Source organism: Oncorhynchus kisutch, linkage group LG13, assembly GCF_002021735.2.
Source record: "Oncorhynchus kisutch isolate 150728-3 linkage group LG13, Okis_V2, whole genome shotgun sequence".
NCBI lineage: Eukaryota > Metazoa > Chordata > Actinopteri > Salmoniformes > Salmonidae > Oncorhynchus > Oncorhynchus kisutch.
The window spans coordinates 43,576,508-43,596,642 of record NC_034186.2 but is presented as its reverse complement, the minus strand read 5'-3'; the positions used below and the strand labels follow the sequence as shown (position 1 = coordinate 43,596,642).

Genomic DNA, 20,135 nt, shown 5'->3' with positions numbered 1-20,135 from the left:
GAGATATAGAGATATATATATGTATAGAGAGAGAGAGAGAGAGAGAAAGGTGGGGGGGGGTAGAGAAAGCGAGACAGAGGGAGACACAGAATACAAAGTAAAAACCAAGCAACATTGCACCTTCGAAACCTGGACCCAACATAAACGTACTCACACACACACACACACACACACACACACACACACACACACACACACACACACACACACACACACACACACACACACACACACACACACACACACACACACACACACACACACACACCACACACACACCACACACACACACACACACCAAACACACACCAAACACACACCAAACACACCAAACACACACCAAACACACCAAACACACCAAACACACGCGCGCAAGCCTCCCAACAGGTCAGTGCTGTAACCTGTTACGGTATCACTATCAGAGTATTGGTCCTGCTTGTCCTCTAAACAGGCCCTTTGTGTGTGTGTGTGTGTGTGTGTGTGTGTGCACGTTCCACGGAGGACACGCGCACATTAAAGCGCTTCTTTGCGAGACACTGCTCAGCAATTTTCCCTGCTCCTGGTCATAAAGAATTCTGCTGCTGTGCGCACTTTGCCGTTGATAATCTATTACCAAAACAGTGTGCTGGGGCTAACTCTCTCTCCCTCTCTCTCTCCATCCCTCTCGCGCTCTCTGAAGCATCAGGGCTAACTCCTCCACTCTCCCTCTTTCTCCTCACAGCCTCTCTATCCCTCCACCCCCCCCCTCTCTCCATGTCTCTCTTCCCACTCTCTTTCCTCTCTCTCTCCCTCTTAATCTATCCATCCCTCTTTCTCTCGCTCCCTCCACCTCCTCCTATCCCGCCGTCTCTTGTTGTAGTGTCGGGGCCAGGCTGGAGACAGCAGGCTGTAGGGTCAGCTACCGTGCACTCCAGATTTATGCCTGGAAGGAAGTCACACCGGTGTGTGTGTGTGTGTGTGGGTCTATGCGCGTGTGCAATAGAGACAGCTGTAAATCAGCCAGCCACTTGTATCAGATACGCTAAGTCGTTTGATATAGAATCCCGCGTCATGTTCAGATCTGATCGAGAACGATTCTGTTGCTCTGTTTTGGTGATTGAATTACTATGAAAAGGGCCAGGTAAGACGGTTAATTGATGGTATTGGATATGTGTCTACCCATTCCTTTACTGCTATTCAAAGCTAGAAGTTAGTCATGTACTGAGATTGTCGTCACGGCTCACTAAACCTCACTAAGCACACACAATGCTGTTCTCTCTCTCTCTCTCTCTCTCTCTCTCATCTCTCTCTCTCTCTCTCCTCTCTCTCTCTCTCTCTCTCTCTCTGTGTGTGTGTGTGTGTGTGTCTCGCAGTGTGTGTGTGTATTGTGGGCAGGAGTACACGGAGAGATGGATTCAGATTAAATGGGCGAATGAAAAGTGTGCATGGGGAAACTGGTCTGGGTATTGATTCAGTGTCTAGACAGAAATATATCAACTATCTAACTGCAGACATCGAGTCAAACCCCCCCCCCCCCCCCCAGATACAGACACACACACACACACACCCACACAAACGCATTCCCACGCAAGTACATATACACACATACAGGCATACGCACGCACACACACACCTCCACTGCAGTGCTCTCTCTTCGACCACTTGTACAGTATTTCCCCCATGGTATTTCTGCATACTTCTAACAGAGAAAAAAATCCCCCATTAGTGTATATATATATGTGTGTGTGTGTGTGTGTGAATGGACCAGCATGAATGTAGAGCACTATAGAGGGAGAAAGAAAACGACAGAAGAATTTAAACAGAAGAATCCAAAAAAAAGAAGCAAGAGGCATCGAACAAGTAACGCATCCCAAATGACACCCTAATCCCTATGGGCCCTGGTCAAAATTAGTGCACTATTTTAGGGCAGGGGTAGCTAACCCTGTTCCTGGAGTGCTGCAGGTACTGCAGGATTGTGTTCCAACTAGACACCACACCTGACCAACTGAGCTAACTGATCAGTTCAGTGGTTTGCCTAAATTCAACACACCTGGTCTTCCAGGTCGGTTCAATAAAAAAAAACGAAGTGCCCGCGGCCCCTCCAGGGCCAGGGTTGCCTACCCCTGGTATAGGGAATAAGGTGCCATTTGGGACACAGCCTAGGTGTTTGTGGTATGTATGTACTGTAGAAGGCTCCTTGTTCTTACGTTAAGGAAGCCCACCTGTCCTCCCTGCTGGCCAGAGTCGGGGCAGACAAGTTGGACAAACTCCTTGAGGCTCTCCTGGGGGTGGTAACGGATGGCCGGGTGGGAGAAGTAGGAGCCGGGCTGCTGGATGATGGGCGACGTGGGGAAGTGGAGACTCGACGGCGTGGCGTGGGGACTCGCTGTGGGCGGAGAGGTGGGGGGGGGGAGCAAGTTTGTCATGTCAGTCAATAAGAGAGAGAGAGAGAGAGAGAGAGAGAGAGAGAGAGAGAGAGAGAGAGAGAGAGAGAGTCTGGTTTGGGAGTAGGCTAGAGAGATGGGAGGATGGAGGGGAGAAGGAGACATCATCTATCACGGTGGGGCGCCATGCACCACAGTTTGTCACACACCATTTAGAATGTCACTTAATACCATACATGTTCCGCACATCAACACACTCACATCCAGACACACCCACATAATCACACCCAGTAATTCCCAAACAAACAAACAAAACGCCAAGGCACAAACACAAGCTGGGCTGTGCGTGTGTGTGTGTGTGTGACAGGCCTTTTTGACGTGGTGGTGACAGAGGGCAGGCGGCCCACGGTGCAGATGACAAGACGTCTACGGACCACAATGCCCCTCACTGTCTATCAAAAGGGAGGCGGGCCCTCCATGATTCAACCAACGGCATACTTTGGCCCGCATTCCTTCACTCTCGCACAAGGGGAAAATGGGCTAACCGTTTACTTGACACTTCTAAACATGATATTTGTCACAAATTGGTATACAGTCATTGTAATTATGACATTTAGTGACATTTGTGATGTCCGCTGATGACATTTGACTTTGCACTGTGTCACAACAGAAGTGTCGAGAGCAATGAGTCTGGAGGTGAGTCTGGAGTCTGGAAGTGTTGCGTCACCGATGACACAATTAAACATTTCCATCCTCTTAACTTCCAAATCTGTGTGTGTGTGTGAGCATGAGTGTGCATGAACACGTGTGTGTGTGTGTGTGTGTGTGTGTGTGTGTGTGTGTGTGTGTGTGTGTGTGTGTGTGTGTGTGTGTGTGTGTGTGAGACGTCTGCATGTGAGTGAGAGTCGGTGTGAGAGTGAACGCAAGCATGTGTGTTTGTGTGTGTGTGTGAATCCTGCGTGTGTCTGTGAGAGTGTGACCGCATGTAAGGTTTGTGTGTGTGTTGATCTGCGTGTGTGTGTGAGATTCAATGCAAGTGTGCACGCGGGCTCAATTAATCGACTGGCACAGGTCTGCACCTGTCCTCCACCCGGATCCCGTGGTATAACTGACAGTGCTGTAATGGATCGGGGCTTATTAAGTATTTAATTGTAACCAGCACAATCTAATTAGGGTGCTCTTAATAGAGGTAATATTCAGTTATTGGTTATTAGTATAATGCCTGGCTGGGACATGCAACGGCGGGGGAGAGAGAGGGGGTCTTTAAGCCTGTGATGTATTACTGCTGGGTCTCTTAATAAGACTCGCTCTCTCCGCCACTCTGCCCATATCAGAGAGAGAGAGAGAGAGAGAGAGAGAGAGAGGGGGAAAGAGAGAGAACGTACAGCAATTACAGAGACAGAGTAGGATAAAGAGAGATGGTTAACTAAGAAAGAGAGATGGTAAACTTAGTGCGAGAGAGAGAAAGAAAGAGAGGGAGAGAGAGGGCAGGGAGAGAAGCAGGGATCGTACAGCTATCGGAGAGAGAGAGAGAGAGATGGTAAGCTGATACTACATAAACATTGTTAAAGCCACAGCTCCCTGCTGCATTAATTCACTTAACTTTGCCGTGATTTATGGCTCTGTCAATAGAGGCTGACTGGAAACTGGGGGGACGCTCCCCCTCCGCCATGCCGCTATGTGGCCATTGTGTTTACAGTAATAATAGAATGGACCATGGCTCTCTCTGGGTGCATCCCAAACGGCACCCTATTCCATACTTACAGCCTCAATAGAGTCTGACAGGAAACTGGACCCTGGGCAAATATAGTGCACTACATAGTGGATAGGGTGCCATTTGGGAAGCGGACTCCATGCCCTTCCTCTATCACTTTCCAGCCTAAGAGGCTGAAAGACACAGAACCCCTCCTTTTCTCTTTTTGGCGTGCCCCGTCTTTTCATATTCCTGCCTTTTGTCTGGGGGGCTGGAATGTTGGACTTTTGAAGTGAGGGGTGGGGTCGGCGGGGGTGAGAGACCCTCGCTGTGCACTCCCTGGCTGCGCGTGCACACACACACACACACACACACACACACACACACACACACGGACATAGTGAGCATGAGCATGTGCATGTGCGTGCACACAGGCGGAAGAGTGGAGTGTCCAGACTCTACAATTGAATTAGCCTTGCTGTGCTGTGTGCTGAGGCAATGCTGCAGAAGCTGCAGGCAGGAGACAGAACCACACTGACCTCACAGAGGCAGACACACCCATTCACAGGCTGACTCAGTCACTCCCTCTCTCTCCCTCTCTCACAGACACTCTCTGTCCCTGTCATCCTCTTGCTCTCTCACTCTATGCCCTCAGGCAACGCTCTCTTTCAGACACCTCTCTCCTGTCCCATTCCCACCCTCTCTCTACCCCCGACTCCTCTTTCCAGCTCACTGGTCTGAGACCTGTTCTCTGGCTCATGGCAATAGGCCATTGCTGAGCCTCCTCACAGACAGGGCAGTACCGGGTACAGTAACCCAGCAGCGCAAAGAGATCCTTTTATCGCCACAGCCTAATTGACAAAACTTAAGTATTGCCAATTTTAATATTGGCTGCATTCGAGGCAATGGCACTTACAAATGGAGATCCTTCAAACACCCTCAAACAAGGAAAATGATCCCAATCAAAGGTGTAGACACGTGCTCCACTGAGGCAGTTACTTATCTTCTCATTTTTCCTTGTGGTAAAAAAACTAAAAGTAAGAATCTCGGAGCATCGTAGTGGGCCCAGTTGCGGCCCACTTTTTGGAAGCGAATCCCTCTATTTCATCCCTACCTTATATATCGGCATCGAACACGTCAACCTCCCTAGGGGAGGGGGTAACCTTGACAATTTCTTGTTAAAACGAGAGGCTGCCTGGATCTTTCATTTAAAGACCTTTGCTCCATTCGATCTCAACGTAGACTTAGATCTGAATCCATTCTTGTGATTTTGCCGTTCATTGTAAATGTTTATAGGCCTATGTAGCCATATGGTATCTATGATCGTACGCTATCCATTCATGCTTTTTATATACAGTACCAGTCAAAGGATTTAGAACACCTTACTTGATCATTCCAAGGTTATTCTTTATTTGACTATTTTCTACATTGTATAATAACAGTGAAGACATTAAAACTATGAAATAACATGTGAAATCATGTAGTAATCAAAAAAGTGTTAAACAAATCCAAATGTATAGTTGAAATCAGAAGTTTACATACACCTTAGCCAAATACATTTAAGCTCAGTTTTCCACAATTCCTGACGTTTAATCCTCGTAAAAATTCCCTGCCTTAGGTCAGTTAGGATCACCACTTTATTTTAAGAATGTGAAATGTCAGAATAATAGTAGAGAGAATTATTTATTTCAGCTTTTATTTCTTTCATCACATTCTGTATACCACACAGAAGTTTACATACACTCAATTAGTATTTGGTAGCATTGCCATTCAATTGTTTCTGGTAGCCTTCCACAAGCTTCCCACAATAAGTTGGGTGAATTTTGGCCCATTACTCCTGACAGAGATGGTGTAACCGAGTCAGGTTTGTAGGCCTCCTTGCACGCACACACTTTTTCAGTTCTGCCCACATATTTTCTATGGGATTGAGGTCAGGGCTTTGTGTTGGACACTCCAATACCTTGACTTTGTTGTCCTTAAGCCATTTTGCCACAACTTTGGAAGTATGCTTGGTATCATTGTCCATTTGGAAGACCCATTTGCGACCAAGCTTTAACTTCCTGACTGATGTCTTGAGATGTTATTTCAATGTATCCACATAATTCTACTTCCTCGTGATGCCATCGATTTTGTGAAATGCACCAGTCCCTCTTGCAGCAAAGCACCACCACAACATGATGCTGCCACCCCCATGCTTCACGGTTGGGATGGTGTTCTTCGGCTTGCAAGCCTCCCCCTTTTTCCTTATAGACCAGAGGACAGTAAGATTTTTGTCCCCATGTGCAGCTGCAAACCGTAGTCTTGCATTTTTATTGCGGTTTTGGAGCTGGCTTCTTCCTTGCTGAGCGGCCTTTCAGGTTATGTCAATATAGGACTCGTTTTACTGTGGATATAGATACTTTTGTACCTGTTTCCTCCAGCATCTTCACAAGGTCCTTTGCAGTTGTTCTTGATTGATTTGCACTATTCACACCAAAGTACGTTCATCTCTAGGAGACAGAACGCATCTCCTTCCTGAGAGGTATGACGGCTGCATGGTCCCATGGTGTATATTCTTGCATACTATTGTTTGAACAGATGAACATGGTACCTTCAGGTGTTTCGAAATTGCTCCCAAGGATGAACCAGACTTGTGGAGGTCTACAATTGTTTTAAGGTCATGATGTCAAGCAATGAGGCACTGAGTTTGAAGGTAGGCCTTGAAATGCATCCACAGGTACACCTCCAATTGACTCAAATGATGTCAATTAGCCTATCAGAAGCTTCTAAAGCCATGACATCATTTTCTGGACTTTTCCAAGCTGTTTAAAGGCACAGTCAACTTAGTGTATGTAAACTTCTGACCCACTGGAATTGTGATACAGTGAATTATAAGTGAAAACATCTGTCTGTAAACAATTGTTGGAAAAATGACTTGTGCTTATAAAACACCCTGTCACACTTGCAGTCGTACACGCACAGGCACAGACAAACTTGACACGTGCACACGCACACACAACTCAAGGAGGTACTATGTCCCCCATTAGAATCATAATCAATCATTGGTGTTTTTATACCTCCCGCTCGTCACAACGTTAGCTAGCGAGGCAGATTATCTAAGTAGACTACCATTGAGGGGTGTCACTTATGGCTGTGTCCAAAATGCCCTTAAATGGGATCTGGTCAAAAGTAGTGCAGTATGTAGGGAATAGGGTGCAATTTTGGATGCACCCTTAGTCTCTGGATCACTGCCACTTATCATCGCTTACCCCGTCCAGTATATGGCCGTAGAGTCTGAGTGATTGACCGCTGCCTCCCTGGCCACTGACCAGCTCCTGTCCCACTGTGCCGACCGGCTTGGGCCGGTCCAAGAGGGGTCCGCCAATGTCCATTACACAAATGGCCAGCGTCAATTAGGAAGCATTATTTATTTCTGGGGGAGACTAAACTTAAGTGTTCGAGAACGATTTCCAATTACTTTAATAGCCTTGCTCACATGTTATGTTCCTCATTTATGCTCTGATGAATATTTTCCAGGGGAGAAGTTGTGAGTAAACTAAGTTTTGCGCCCATGTCCCAGCTTGTCAACTAATGAGCCCAAAAAGGCTTTTAGCATGCGGAGGGGGGCTGCTACTCTACCCCTTAAACCCATCTTTACTGCATTTACTGCATGATCCTGGGGGACCGCTAGCCTGGTTAATACCCGACTGAATGCTGTACTCACCATTACCTCGTCAGCGCAACATTCAGTCTGCTTTAAAATGGGTTAGGTGAGCCCTGTCAATACTTCTTGTCATTCCCATCAATCACCTCATATCTGAATTGTCCATACGGAACAAAAATGCTTCGTGAGCTGAAATAAAAGATCCCGGAAATGTTCCATACGCACAAAAAGCTTATTTCTCTCTCTCTTTGTGCACACGTCTCTACAGCCCTGTTAGTGAGCATTCGTCCTGTTATGACACTGCTGATTTGAAAAGACTCCACAGGTGGTAAAGGAGAAATTGGGGTAACAGTGTTAAGGCCTGTTAGAGGGGTGGGTGGAGTAACCTGCCACTGCTACAGAGAAAGATGTATTCCTGACAGCAGACACAGCACAGCTCATAACTCCCTGAATAAGCTCCCTCTTCTCTTCTCTCCCTCTCCGGGGTTTATTTGGACTTCGCCTCGTGAGCGATGCCTCACATTGTGCTGAAGGTGACTAACGCCACATTGTTGGGACAATGGGGAGGATATCAAATATGTTGAAGCAGCTGATATGCTGCTAGCCTGCTAGTACGCTAACTATGGGCTCTGTAGCCCCGTGCCCCCATTCTCATCCATTCAACTCCGAGGGGACTAGCTGTAGCTTGGAGGGGAGGGCGAGGAGGTAGGGTACAGCATTCCCAGCAGGGTCTCTGAGGGCCTTTCACTGGGGCTCTAAGCGAGGCCTGTTAGCTGTGACTTTAACGCGTCATTATGGAGGAGAGATGAAAGTGGGTCTGGATGGACAGCAGGTCCTCCCCACACGCGCCCAGTGGGTGGGCCTGTAGCTAATCTGGAGGGGGTCCAGGGGCATCGCCCCCCCCCCTCCCCGGGTCAAATATGTAAATTATCATGACGTGGGAGGGGAGGGAACAAGACGGGAAGCTGGCTAAGGCTTCAGACAGCTGGTGGGAGATGGTGGGAGGGAAAGAAGGAGAGATGGAGGGAGGGAGGGAGGGAGGGAGGGAGGGAGGGAGGGAGGGAGGGAGGGAGGGAGGGAGGGAGGGAGGGAGGGAGGGAGGGAGGGAGGGAGGGAGGGAGGGAGGGAGGGAGGGAGGGAGGGAGGGAGGGAGGGAGGGAGGGAGGGAGGGAGGGAGGGAAGGAAGGAGGGAGGGAAAGAAGGAGCGAGGGAGGGAGCAGCGGGCTCCATTGTGGTCTGGGCCTACATGTGGTGCTGCATGGCCAATAGAAAAGTGCTACGGATTAGTTCCACTTTACAAATTGAATTGGTTCGGTGGCTTTTTCTTCCCCCACCTACCACTTTGTTCTATTTTACCCCCACTGCCAACTTCTAGTTGAAAAATATATTATACACTGAGCGTACAAACATTAAGAACACCTGTAAACAGTGACCGGTAGCAGGAATATATAAAATACTAGTAATATTCTAGTGGTAATACACTGAGTATACCAAACTCTAAAAACACCTTCCTAATATTGAGTTCCAGAACAGCCTCAATTTGTCGGGGCATGGACTCTACAAGGTGTGGAAAGCGTTCCACAGGGATGCTGGGAAAAAAAATGATACAAAACAAAAATCACTCCCTTATTATGACTGAGAAGGGTGGTTTTCACTTGGAGATATATCCACAGGTGGCTGTGTGTGTGTGTGTGTGTGTGTGTGTGTGTGTGTGTGTGTGTGTGTGTGTGTGTGTGTGTGTGTGTGTGTGTGTGTGTGTGTGTGTGTGCGAACCCGTGGGAGGAGGCTGCTGAGGAGAGTGCAGAGGGAGACAACGAAAGAAGACCGTTTTAATAGCCCTTTTGAAGACGAGAAGTCAAGCTAACGAACCGTGCGGCTCGCGAGTCTTTGTTTGCCAAATTGTGGCGCCCTGTGACGACACCTACGTCTCGCGGCTCAACGGGTTCGGCTAACGTTTCAAAAGGAACGTGGGGCGTGAAGAAGGCGCTCCAACTATAATAAATCAATTACAGATGAGATCGGTTGAAGTCAACCAAACAGAGACATGACAACCGGCTCGACTTATGAAGATGAATGAACCCCACCATTTTGGCCTGTTATGTGAGCGTAGAACACAACATCCTAAATGTGACAGTTATACTACTTACTGACACAAATTAATCCCCCCCAAGCCTCAACCTTTAAGCCCCAGTGGGTTTTAACGTTTTTTTATAGGTCAAAATATTATGGACATCAAGCCTGTAGTAATCCCCCCCCACTGCAGATGGAAGACATCAACGAAACAGTGGTGTGTGTGTGTGCTTGTGACGACTACCTTCTCTCAGACAGACAGTGATGACAAGCTAGCTAGCTGCTTGACAACACAGAGAGCTCAAAGTGCTCATTGTCAATGGATTGTCTTCCTAACGTGTTCCACATTAACCGACGCACAGTTATCTGCAACCGAGCTTAGCAGTGAGTACGAACAAAAGGGGAGACCGGTTGAAAAATAAGAATAAATAAAATGGCGAATTTAAAAAAAGAAAAGCTATACGAACACTATAGGACTACACGTTCCTCAACCCATTTCTCAAACTGCAAGAACACTAGCCTGGACAAAGCAACAGAGTGCAAAACAATGTTTGGATGACCCATATTTTCCCCCTCAAACGAAAAGCATTGCCTCGCTAAAGCAAATACTGCTGGTGGCCAGGACAGGAAACAAAGCTCCCGGATAACCACACTATACTGTAACGCTGTCCCCAAAACAGAACCCGATTCCCTTTAAAGGTCACTACTAGGACCAGAGCCCTACGGCCCTATGCCATTTAGGACCCGTCCTAATACTTGGATAATAGTTCAGAAAGTAGCACCTACAGCTAATGATCTATGACGATTACTCATTTCAATGTTAGTTACTGGTCTCCTGAAACATTCATATCGTATAAACCTGTGTGGTCTACATTTATGGCTATATGGTAATAAGTCATAATATATAAACCAAACCGGCCAAAGGGAAAGCAGCTTGCCTTGGTGAGGTCATCTGTGGATTACACTCACAGTAAAAATATGAACTCGTGTTCTGACATGACCATTCCCGGCTAAACCCACAGCCGGCCCATACACGCACGCACAAAAACAGACACACACAAACACGCACGTGCACACGGAACTAATCACCAAGTGTGAAAGGGGGATGGGATCTCGCACTCAAACCCACAAAGCAGAAACTGAACAACAGTGTTTCCCAACTTCCGGTCCTCAAGTATCCCCAACAGCACACATTTTTGTTGAAGCCCCAGACAAAAACACCTGATTCAACCAGTCAAGGGCTTGATGATTAGTTGACAAGTAGAATCAGGTGTGCTTGTCTGGGGCCACAACAAAAATATGTACGGTTGGGGGTCCTCCAGGACCGGTGATGGGAAACACTGCTGTACAACACACTTACAGTAGCAACACTAAGTTTGAGCAGAGCCACACACACAGCAGCACCAGCCACAAGGAGCACTCTGCTTTGTCTATCTCTCTACAGCCCTTATCTGACAGAGGGGAGTAGGCAGTTATAGGTGGTGAACTAGGGAGAGCCAGGGATGACACGGTTGGGGGTGGGGGGACCTCACCTCTAGGTCCTGTAATGACAGGCCGATGATGGTGTGTGAATGCCGTTCGGGGGGAGGAGGTGGTCTGCGAAGGCACGACAGGGCTGCTGAAACCACACTTCTCTGACTTCTTTAATGTGGTGGGCGATGGCATCCCTGGCAAGAATGATTGATAAGTGACATTTAATAAGGAAAGGGCACTGAGACTCACAGGCTGGGTTCACAGGTGAGAGAGTGTGGAGGAAGGGGGGTTGGCGAGGCGTGGGGGCCAGACTAGGGGGTTGGGGGGAGGAAAGGGGAGTGGTCAGGGCCCAACGGAGCGCAGCATAGGCTACTGTACGAGTGGAGGCCGGTCTTTAAAGGGGAATACAGATAGTGTTGTGCCTTGCGTCGCAATTATTATTTTTAAAGATATTTCCAAAAATCCTCACCTTTGCTGTTTGCAGGGTCCTCAATGTTAATCCATCTAACAATGTTAGGGATTTGATGATGATACAGAAGCTAAGTTACTGTATTACTTTTGAGAAGCATAGCTCAGAAGTACATACGTGTGCATTGATTGCCATTTTGTAAGGACCTCTTTGCCTATTCAGTTAAAGTTTTTTGAGAAAAGTTTATGAAATTCCAGGAGAACAGCACTAATTAGAAAATGTAGATTTTATTTTATTTTTATCGAGTTGAGGTTAGTTGTTAATAAATGAATGATATCATTTCCATACCAGAAAATGGGCCCAAAAATATATAGAATGAATAGACATGCATTATCCGTGGACTGATGGGGGTTTAGGGTTAAGAGAGAGATGTAGGAATGGTAAAAATAGGGGAAGGAGGAATAGATGGTATAGTAGACAGGTAAGGTCCTAGTGGCAAAGCACACAGCATGGTCACACAGTCCTGTCCAGTGTGTACTGGGGCTTTGCTGGGTTAATGTGAGCAATGGGCTCAGATAGCATTTTCCACAAGAGTTTAAGCCAAAGAGAATAGTCAATAGAGAGACCATGCATGATAATGTTATTTGTATGGTTCATATTCAGTCTCTACTGTAATTGGTTGTTCACCACAGCCAATCAAAGCTCTATCTGACCACACCCCAACCACACTGGATGCTTTCGTTTTACCTTGCCAGATGCACCAATGGAATGGTCTAAATTATGCAAACTCTGTACACCATACAAGGTAAAACTAATGCCCCTGATAAAAACTAAATGGCTTTTAAAATATTAGTCTAAGAATAAAGTTTCTTAATAATTGTAATGCCTCTCATTTTTGTTATGGAAGAATTAAACATTCCTTTCGACATTCCGAAAAGATCATGCACCAAGCAGAGCTGGATTTAGCCTTTTTCTAGCTCGTCTTGAAAGCATTGGAGTTGGGCTCTGAAGTCTCTAGATGGGTCTGTGTCAATGGACAGAGGTCTGTGTGTAAAAAGTGTGTGTGTCAATCTAGCCCTAAATGACACAGAAGTCTCCATGACTCGCAGACTCCTTTCCCCTTTCAGGCAGTGGGAGAGGGAGATAAAGAAAGAGATGGAAGGACTGACTAGTAATTGCCCTCCGTTGGATAAAGAAGGGTGTTTGGGGAAGGCTGTTTGATCAAACTGAGTTGGAAAGGGAAGGACTTAAGGTAGAAGTAGACCCTAACCATATATATGGTCCAATATATATATATATATATATATATATATATATATATATATATATATATAGGATCAGTTTGCACAGCCCCCAATCGTAACCTTAGCCATTTGGGGGGTAAATAATATCTGCTCTTGGACCAGTTAGGGGAAACTTCTCTAGGGTGGGGGCAGGTTGGAGGATGGACACACAGTCACAGTTTAGAGAACATCAAGAGGAGAGGGTTGGCTGCTTTCAACACAAAGAGACCAGGTCATACTGACACCATACAAAGTATCCCAGCGATCAAGAAACAAGAGGGCACACAGACGAACAAACACAGGTCTACAAACCCACATTCAACATACACTTTCACTCAATTAGAAGCTCCACAATGGCTGAGAAGCACACAGCATTCATCCCTCAGATACACACTTGTTCACCATATAAAGACCTATCATTTCAATTGAAACGCAAGTCTTATCAGGCATATTGCTGAATGTCTACTTTGATCTCAAACACCTTCTCTAAAGCCACTGGAAGTGCATATATATATATATTTGAAGCCCCAGCCTCATAAACAACACGAACAACAGTAACCACAACTTCTAGAGCGAGAGAGCGGCAGTCAAGCATGGGAAAAAACATCTGACGTTTGGGTGGCCACCAAAGACGAGTCGCCCTTTTCAAATCCCGAGGAGGTTTGTGACCAATTGCACCACGCATGGGCCGTCAGAACCATAAACACCATGATCCCATGGGCTGTGTGAAGCAGAGAGATGAAAGACAGGGGAGGGGTCAGACCAAACGTTGGCCGTGCTCTTTGAGGGGGAGAACCTTCGGAGAACAATTCTGCCCATTCATTACTGTACCTGGTCCTTTGAAGTGGTGTTAGCGGCGGCGGCTAGCTAGCTAGCTTCAGAGGCCCGCTGGGCTGGTCCCTCTCCAATAGGGTAGCATAGACCAAGCAATAGGAGAGGCTGGAGGGTCTGGAAGGGGCAGGAGGCTCAGACTTGGGCTGGAGTCAACAGGTTGATTTGTGTGCTAATGGCCAGGATCATATTCAAAGGCTTTCTGCTGTAACAGTAAGTTCAGTGTGCAGGCAGCTATTGTAGACTATAGAGTCTTCTTCATGTGCTAGGGAATGGGGTCGTGTGCCCAGGAAGCTCTGGGTGGACGTGATTCAAGAAGAGATAGAGATTCATAGAGGTATGCGTGAAGTGAGATAGAGAAGAGGGAAAGAGAGGTAGAGAGAGAGAATGAATAGGAGAAAGTGGGTATAGGGGCTGAGACTGGGAGGCAAAACATCTGGACTGAGAGAGAGATTGCGTGTGTGTGTGTGTGTGTGTGTGTGTGTGTGTGTGTGTGTGTGTGTGTGTGTGTGTGGGGGAATGCAACTGTGTGCACTTGCTTGTGTGTTTTCTTGCTTGTGTGTGTGTGTGTGAAGGGCCTGAAGTCTGAGAGTGAGTAATGAACACTTAAAAAGATTCTGTCAGGTGGAATCAGAGCTGGGCTGTACTCAGCACTTTCCCCATTCCGAGGCGTTATTACACATAGAGGGGCCGCTTCTCTCCCTCCGTCTCTCTCCATCCCCCCTCTCTCCTTTGCTCTCTCCTTTGCTCTCTCCTGCCTCTGACAAATTGACAAGCCTGCTGGCTGGCGGGCAGGCGATTCTGTATCGAGCATCCGCCCCCCTCCTCGTCTTTCTCTGCTGTCCATCCGTCTCCCCTGCTTCCGAGGCCTCTTCTCCGGCAAGCATCAATCAGGCCCAAGCTATCCCTGCTTTGCCCCAACTCAGGGTGTGCAAGTGGGCATGCACAGCAGCCAGACAGGCTATAATGGAGAAAGGTCCTTTACCCGAGTGGACAAGCAGGGCAGGTTCAGCCGTGAATACAGACGGCCTTATCAATGCCAAGGACAACAACGTGCAGAGTCATGTCTGCTCCACAACGCCTTCTCTGATAGGTGGAGACATATCAGGAAGCGGGTGTAGATAATGTTCAAATACAATGAAATGCGATTACGCTCCCGAACTTTAACCTATGAAATATGTGGATTGAGTAAGTCTTCTTCTGGACATGTTAATTGATGAAACAACTTCTTCCTTGAACAGTCAGTTGAGACATACAGCTCAGCGCATTGCTTAACCCCCTTCACACACTCCCAAGCAGACAAAATACACACACGCAGAGACGCGCACACACTCCCTCCCTCTGACACTTAGCTATTGAAGCCCCGTCGAGGCGGCCATGTGAGTGACGTGTTCCTGAGACCTGTCGTGGGTTACCTGGGAAATGGATGGCAGGCCGTTCCGCGGGATGCACTTTCACGAGCTGCGGCTAATTATAACTCTGTCCCCACCGTGGTGAAAGGGCCACACACACACCAGACAAGACTTCAGCAGCTTGTTGACGTGTCACACTTGTCCTAATGTCATCGAGTGTTTCAACACACACACACACACGCGCGCGCGTGTCTCGGTAACCACAAACAAACCAAAAAAGCAAGCCAACTGGACATCAACAAGAGCCAAGTCCACCGTCAAACAACATCGCAATGCTCAACAGGATGACAAAGGAAAAATATAATGACACATGGGGGGGGTGAAGCTGGAAGTTTGGATGACGATGAAAATCGGAATCCCGAGCAATCGGGAGAATGCGAACAGGCAGACATGCGTAACGCAGACATTCATGTGTCAGCTTGTAATGTTCCAACTCGGGGTGTAGATAAACAAGGACACAGGCACCAAGACACATGTTCACGGAAAATGTATGCAAACACAGACACACAGTCCACACCCCGGTTGGTGATGGGGGCTGTGAGGTGGGAGGGTGTAGCTACAATTTGCTCTGAATACGTAGACAATATGTACTGAAGTTGTTGACAGACACTTAAGATATAAAATGGGTGGAGTCGCTTGAATGTACATATCATGGTGCACAGTCAGGATTCAAATGGACATGAGCCCCATGCTACAGTACAGACACAGTGCAGGTATAAGGCCTAAGGTGTGCCGCAAGGATCTGTTTCAGTCCCACTATTTTTCGTCACAATCACACACAGTGAGGGAGAGGTGGAGGGGGGAGGGTAGGTGGGGGGGAAACCTGGACAATACAAAACACCAACCACAAAACTCGATACCACAACCAACTACAGAACCTCCTGATTTGGAGGGGGGTAGGGGACTGGGGGGGGGGGGGGCAACATAGGACGGGAGGTGAAATTGGAAACAGTAATGCATCTTTACCTTGTCTTGAGATGAACGAACTAGCTAGCGAGCCACGCAGTTTATATCCAGCTTTTGAGAGACAAAAGGAAAGGGGGGAAAGAAACAGGGGGGAAAAAAAAACAAAAAAAAGAGGCAGGGTGAATATAGTGTAGCGTTAGGAGAGAATATGGAGCATTACCTCATCAATTAAGTATGCATGTCAGTCCTGTTCCCGTGAGGGAATGCTGGCCGGGGGTCACGTTACACATACAAATCACACACACCCATTCACAAAAGCATACACACACACACACACACAAATACAAAAGAACACACACAAACGCACACACACACACACACACACACACACACACACACACACACACACACACACACACACACACACACACACACACACACACACACACACACACACACACACACACACACACACACAGTAAGCAAACATACTCGCACAGCCTGTTTAACTCATGCTTAGGCACTCGTTGACGCCGTGTCGAATTTCTATCCTCTTGGAACACGCAACAGAAACACGAACACAGACGCACCATTGAAAAACGAACACACACACACCCGCCGCCAGTCCTCGCACTCTGAAAACGGGCCTCTGAGCAACTCCTCCCTAAAATTCCCAAACCACAAACACACCCCGGGACCACTCCCTTCATGGATCACAACATGTTAGTAATAGTATTCATGTCATCGTTAATACCATGAAGGTGAGCCATAAAATGGCGGGGGAAAAGCCCATGGGCTCGACGGCGCTATTAAGTTACCCATAAAGTAAAAGCATCCTGATATTCTGAGCTTGTGAGCACACAGGGTAGGACACTGGACTTTCCAGAGGCAAGCTGCAAAATGGCAAATTGCCCATCAAGACAAATCACCTTTGTAAAAAAAGTATATAAAGTCCAAAAGTGGTTCTGAAAAATTATCATGTGAGCCTTCGCTTTATGTAAGAATGGAAATCGTTGGTGACGCGTGAGGTCGAGACAGACTCAGACAGACAAGGAAGAGACAGGACACGATTCTCCCCCTCACTGTTTAGACACAATCCTACATTCTCACTCTTGACACACACACACTCACACACACACACACACACACACACACACACACACACACACACACACACACACACACACACACACACACACACACACACACACACACACACACACACACACACACACACACACACACACACACACACACCACTCCTTCTCTAGCAGAGGAGAAGAGCTATGTACAATCGTAGTAGTAAGAGTAGGGAGGGTATCAGGGTAAAGGTGTGTTACAGGGGTGTTGGCATTAAGGGCAGGTCGGTTGGCAGCTTACAGCAGTACGTACCTGGTTCCACTTCGTGCCAGCTGCTGGCCTGGCTGCCGCTGCCCGGGGAGCGACCCTGGCCCGGGTAGTAGGACTCCTCTCCTGGACTGTCCACCTCATCCTCCATACACTTGATCCTCTTGGCCGAGCTGGTGGGAACACAGACACACAGACACACAGACACAGACACAGACACACAGACACACACACACAGACACACACACACCACACACACACACACACACACACACACACACACACACACACACACACACACACAGGTACAAGGGTGAACGCCTGCTAGCAATGTTTCAGTGCTATTCAGAGGCCATTCCTTAGCGCTTAGAGTTTAATGACAATACCACTGTTTAAATATCTTCACTCATAAAATCGTACATTCAGTCATGATCTAAATGTGTCGACAAGAAGTATATTGTCACTGGTGTCTTTATAGAAACACAGTGTGTGTGTGTGTGTGTGTGTGTACGTTAAATGGTTGATCTCTTTGTGTCTGGTGCCCATGCCTGTGGATCAACTTCCATGCTCTGCATCAGCCAGAATATGGAGTGTGTGTGTGTGTGTACATAGGGGTATCATCTGATGAATGCAGCCATCCCCCGGAGAGAGAGGCAGGCCAGATGAATGTAATCCTCTTTAACAGTGGCAACTCTGGCCAAGGATCAAGAGCCTGGGACTGACACACACGGCTGGCCTGAGTCTACCAGGTTATGTGTGTGTGTGTGTGGGGGGGGGGGGGTCTGTATATGTTTGTGTTTGATGTGTATACAGTTAGGATGTAGCCTATGCATTTGGGTTAACGGGTGTGTGTGTGTATTCTGTCTGTATGTAAGCATGCATCCGTGTGTCTGCGCACGTGTGTGTGTGTTGGGCTCCTACTTGCGGCCACACCGGGGCCTCCCATCAAAGCCTGTCCCACACTGCTCTCTGCTTCACACAGTATCACTCCACACATGGACAGTGGTTTGGTGCTGGTGTGTGTGTATATCTACCAGACGACTGCTAGGGGGCGTCTCAAATGGCTCCCTATTCCCTTTATATGATGAACTTCCTTTGACCAGGGCCCATAGGTATCCCATAGGGCTAAGATCAAAAGTACACTATATAGGGACAAGGGTGTGAATGGGGAAGCAGTTGTTTCCCTTGCCGTTGGTTCTGACATTTCTTTGTGTGTGTGTGTGTGATGTCTGCTGGCGGGTTTCCCTCCTAATTGCATAATTAGAGGCGGGGCACGCACACACACACACACACTCACACACACACTCACAGCCTCCTTGTTCAGCCGTGTTCACTTCGGTAGGGAGGAGGCTGGACGGAGAGCGAGGCCGCTGGCTCACGTGGGCTTGACGCACACGGGTGTGCGGAGACACACACACATGCGTGCGCGCCAACGTGTGCACACATACTCTCGCACACGCACGTGCATCCGAACCTGCACGCACAGCGCCCGCGCATACACATATGCAAACCCATGTGCATTTAACATGCGCAAGTTTAACCAATGCACATGGAGAGTGTGTGTGTGTGTGTGTGTGTGTGTGTGTGTGTGTGTGTGTGTGTGTGTATGCTAGAGCGTATACAGTGCAACACTTTCCATTAGAAAGGATGGATATCTTGCAGTCATTATGTGAGTACGGTACAGGAGATGGTAGGTTGGAGGTTGAGCCCAGTTCAGTGAGCAGTGCCTCCAGGCTCTGTGTGTGTAGCTGCTCTTTCAGACCTTACACGGTGCGTGGGCTGTCTCCTGAGTAACGGGCAGAGTCAGAATGGGTGTGTGTGTGTTTGCGTTTGAGAGAAACACACATAAATGCGCTCCTAAACACACACATTGGTTTGAACGCACAAACGTGCACTTGAGCAAATACACACTGTGAGGTAAGGGTCTTGCTCGGAGAATGAGCAAGCCCTGTGTGTGTGTGTTCTGTGTGTGTGTGTGTGCGCACGCTTGCGGGTGCATGCTTGTGTGTGTGCGTGAGTGTGTGTGCCTGTTTGCGTGTGTGTCCCTCTCATTCTGTGGGTGCGTGAGGGTGTGTGCTTGTTTGCGTGTGTCCCTCTCATTCTGTGTGTGCGTGAGGGTGTGTGATTGTTTGCGTGTGTGTCCCTCTCATTCTGTGTGTGTGTGTGTGTGTGTGTGTGTGTGTGTGGTTACCTGCTGGAGGAGGTACTTGGTAAGGGTCGCCTCATGGCCCCGGGGCTCATGCTGTAGTAGGAGGAGCTGTCCAAGTCCGCCAGCGAGAAGTTAGGACCCGTTCCCGCTGCGATTGGGGCTAGAGAGAGAGGAGAGATGAGGAGGAGAGGGAGAGGAGAGATGAGGAGAGATGAGGAGAGATGAGGAGAGAGGGAGAGGAGAGATGAGGAGAGATGAGGAGAGATGAAGGAGAGAGGGAGAGGAGAGATGAGGAGAGATGAGGAAGAGAGGGAAGACCCCCCGGAGAGCTGAGGAGAGATGAGAGAGATGAGGAGAGAGGAGGGGGACGGAGAGGAGAGATGAGGAGAGAATGAGGAGAGGAGGGGGAGAGGAGAGAGCTGGAGGAGAGATGAGGAGAGATGAGGAGAGAGGGAGAGGGAGAGAGAGCTGAGGAGAGATGAGGAGAGATGAGGGAGAGGAGGAGGAGGGAGAGAGGAGCAGATGAGGAGAGATGAGGAGAGATGAGGAGAGAGAG

At 48.0% G+C, this 20,135-nt stretch overlaps 1 protein-coding gene across 9 annotated transcripts in view; it reads right to left on the bottom strand.

Annotated features, from left to right (window-relative positions):
* Nucleotides 1–20,135, bottom strand: part of nfia (nuclear factor I/A) — a 188,497-nt gene that overhangs the window by 20,798 nt on the left and 147,564 nt on the right. For 3 of the 9 annotated variants that reach the window (XM_031786322.1, XM_031786327.1, XM_031786325.1), the window contains exons 5-10: nucleotides 19,622–19,739; nucleotides 17,476–17,603; nucleotides 16,144–16,194; nucleotides 11,302–11,436; nucleotides 2,187–2,365; nucleotides 1,613–1,678 (exon numbers count right to left, since the gene is read on the bottom strand). In XM_031786322.1, the coding sequence (XP_031642182.1) occupies nucleotides 1,613–1,678; nucleotides 2,187–2,365; nucleotides 11,302–11,436; nucleotides 16,144–16,194; nucleotides 17,476–17,603; nucleotides 19,622–19,739 (677 nt within the window). The remainder of the gene's footprint in view (nucleotides 1–1,612; nucleotides 1,679–2,186; nucleotides 2,366–11,301; nucleotides 11,437–16,143; nucleotides 16,195–17,475; nucleotides 17,604–19,621; nucleotides 19,740–20,135) is intronic. The other 6 variants (XM_031786323.1, XM_031786326.1, XM_031786324.1 and 3 more) reach the window with 6 other exon arrangements.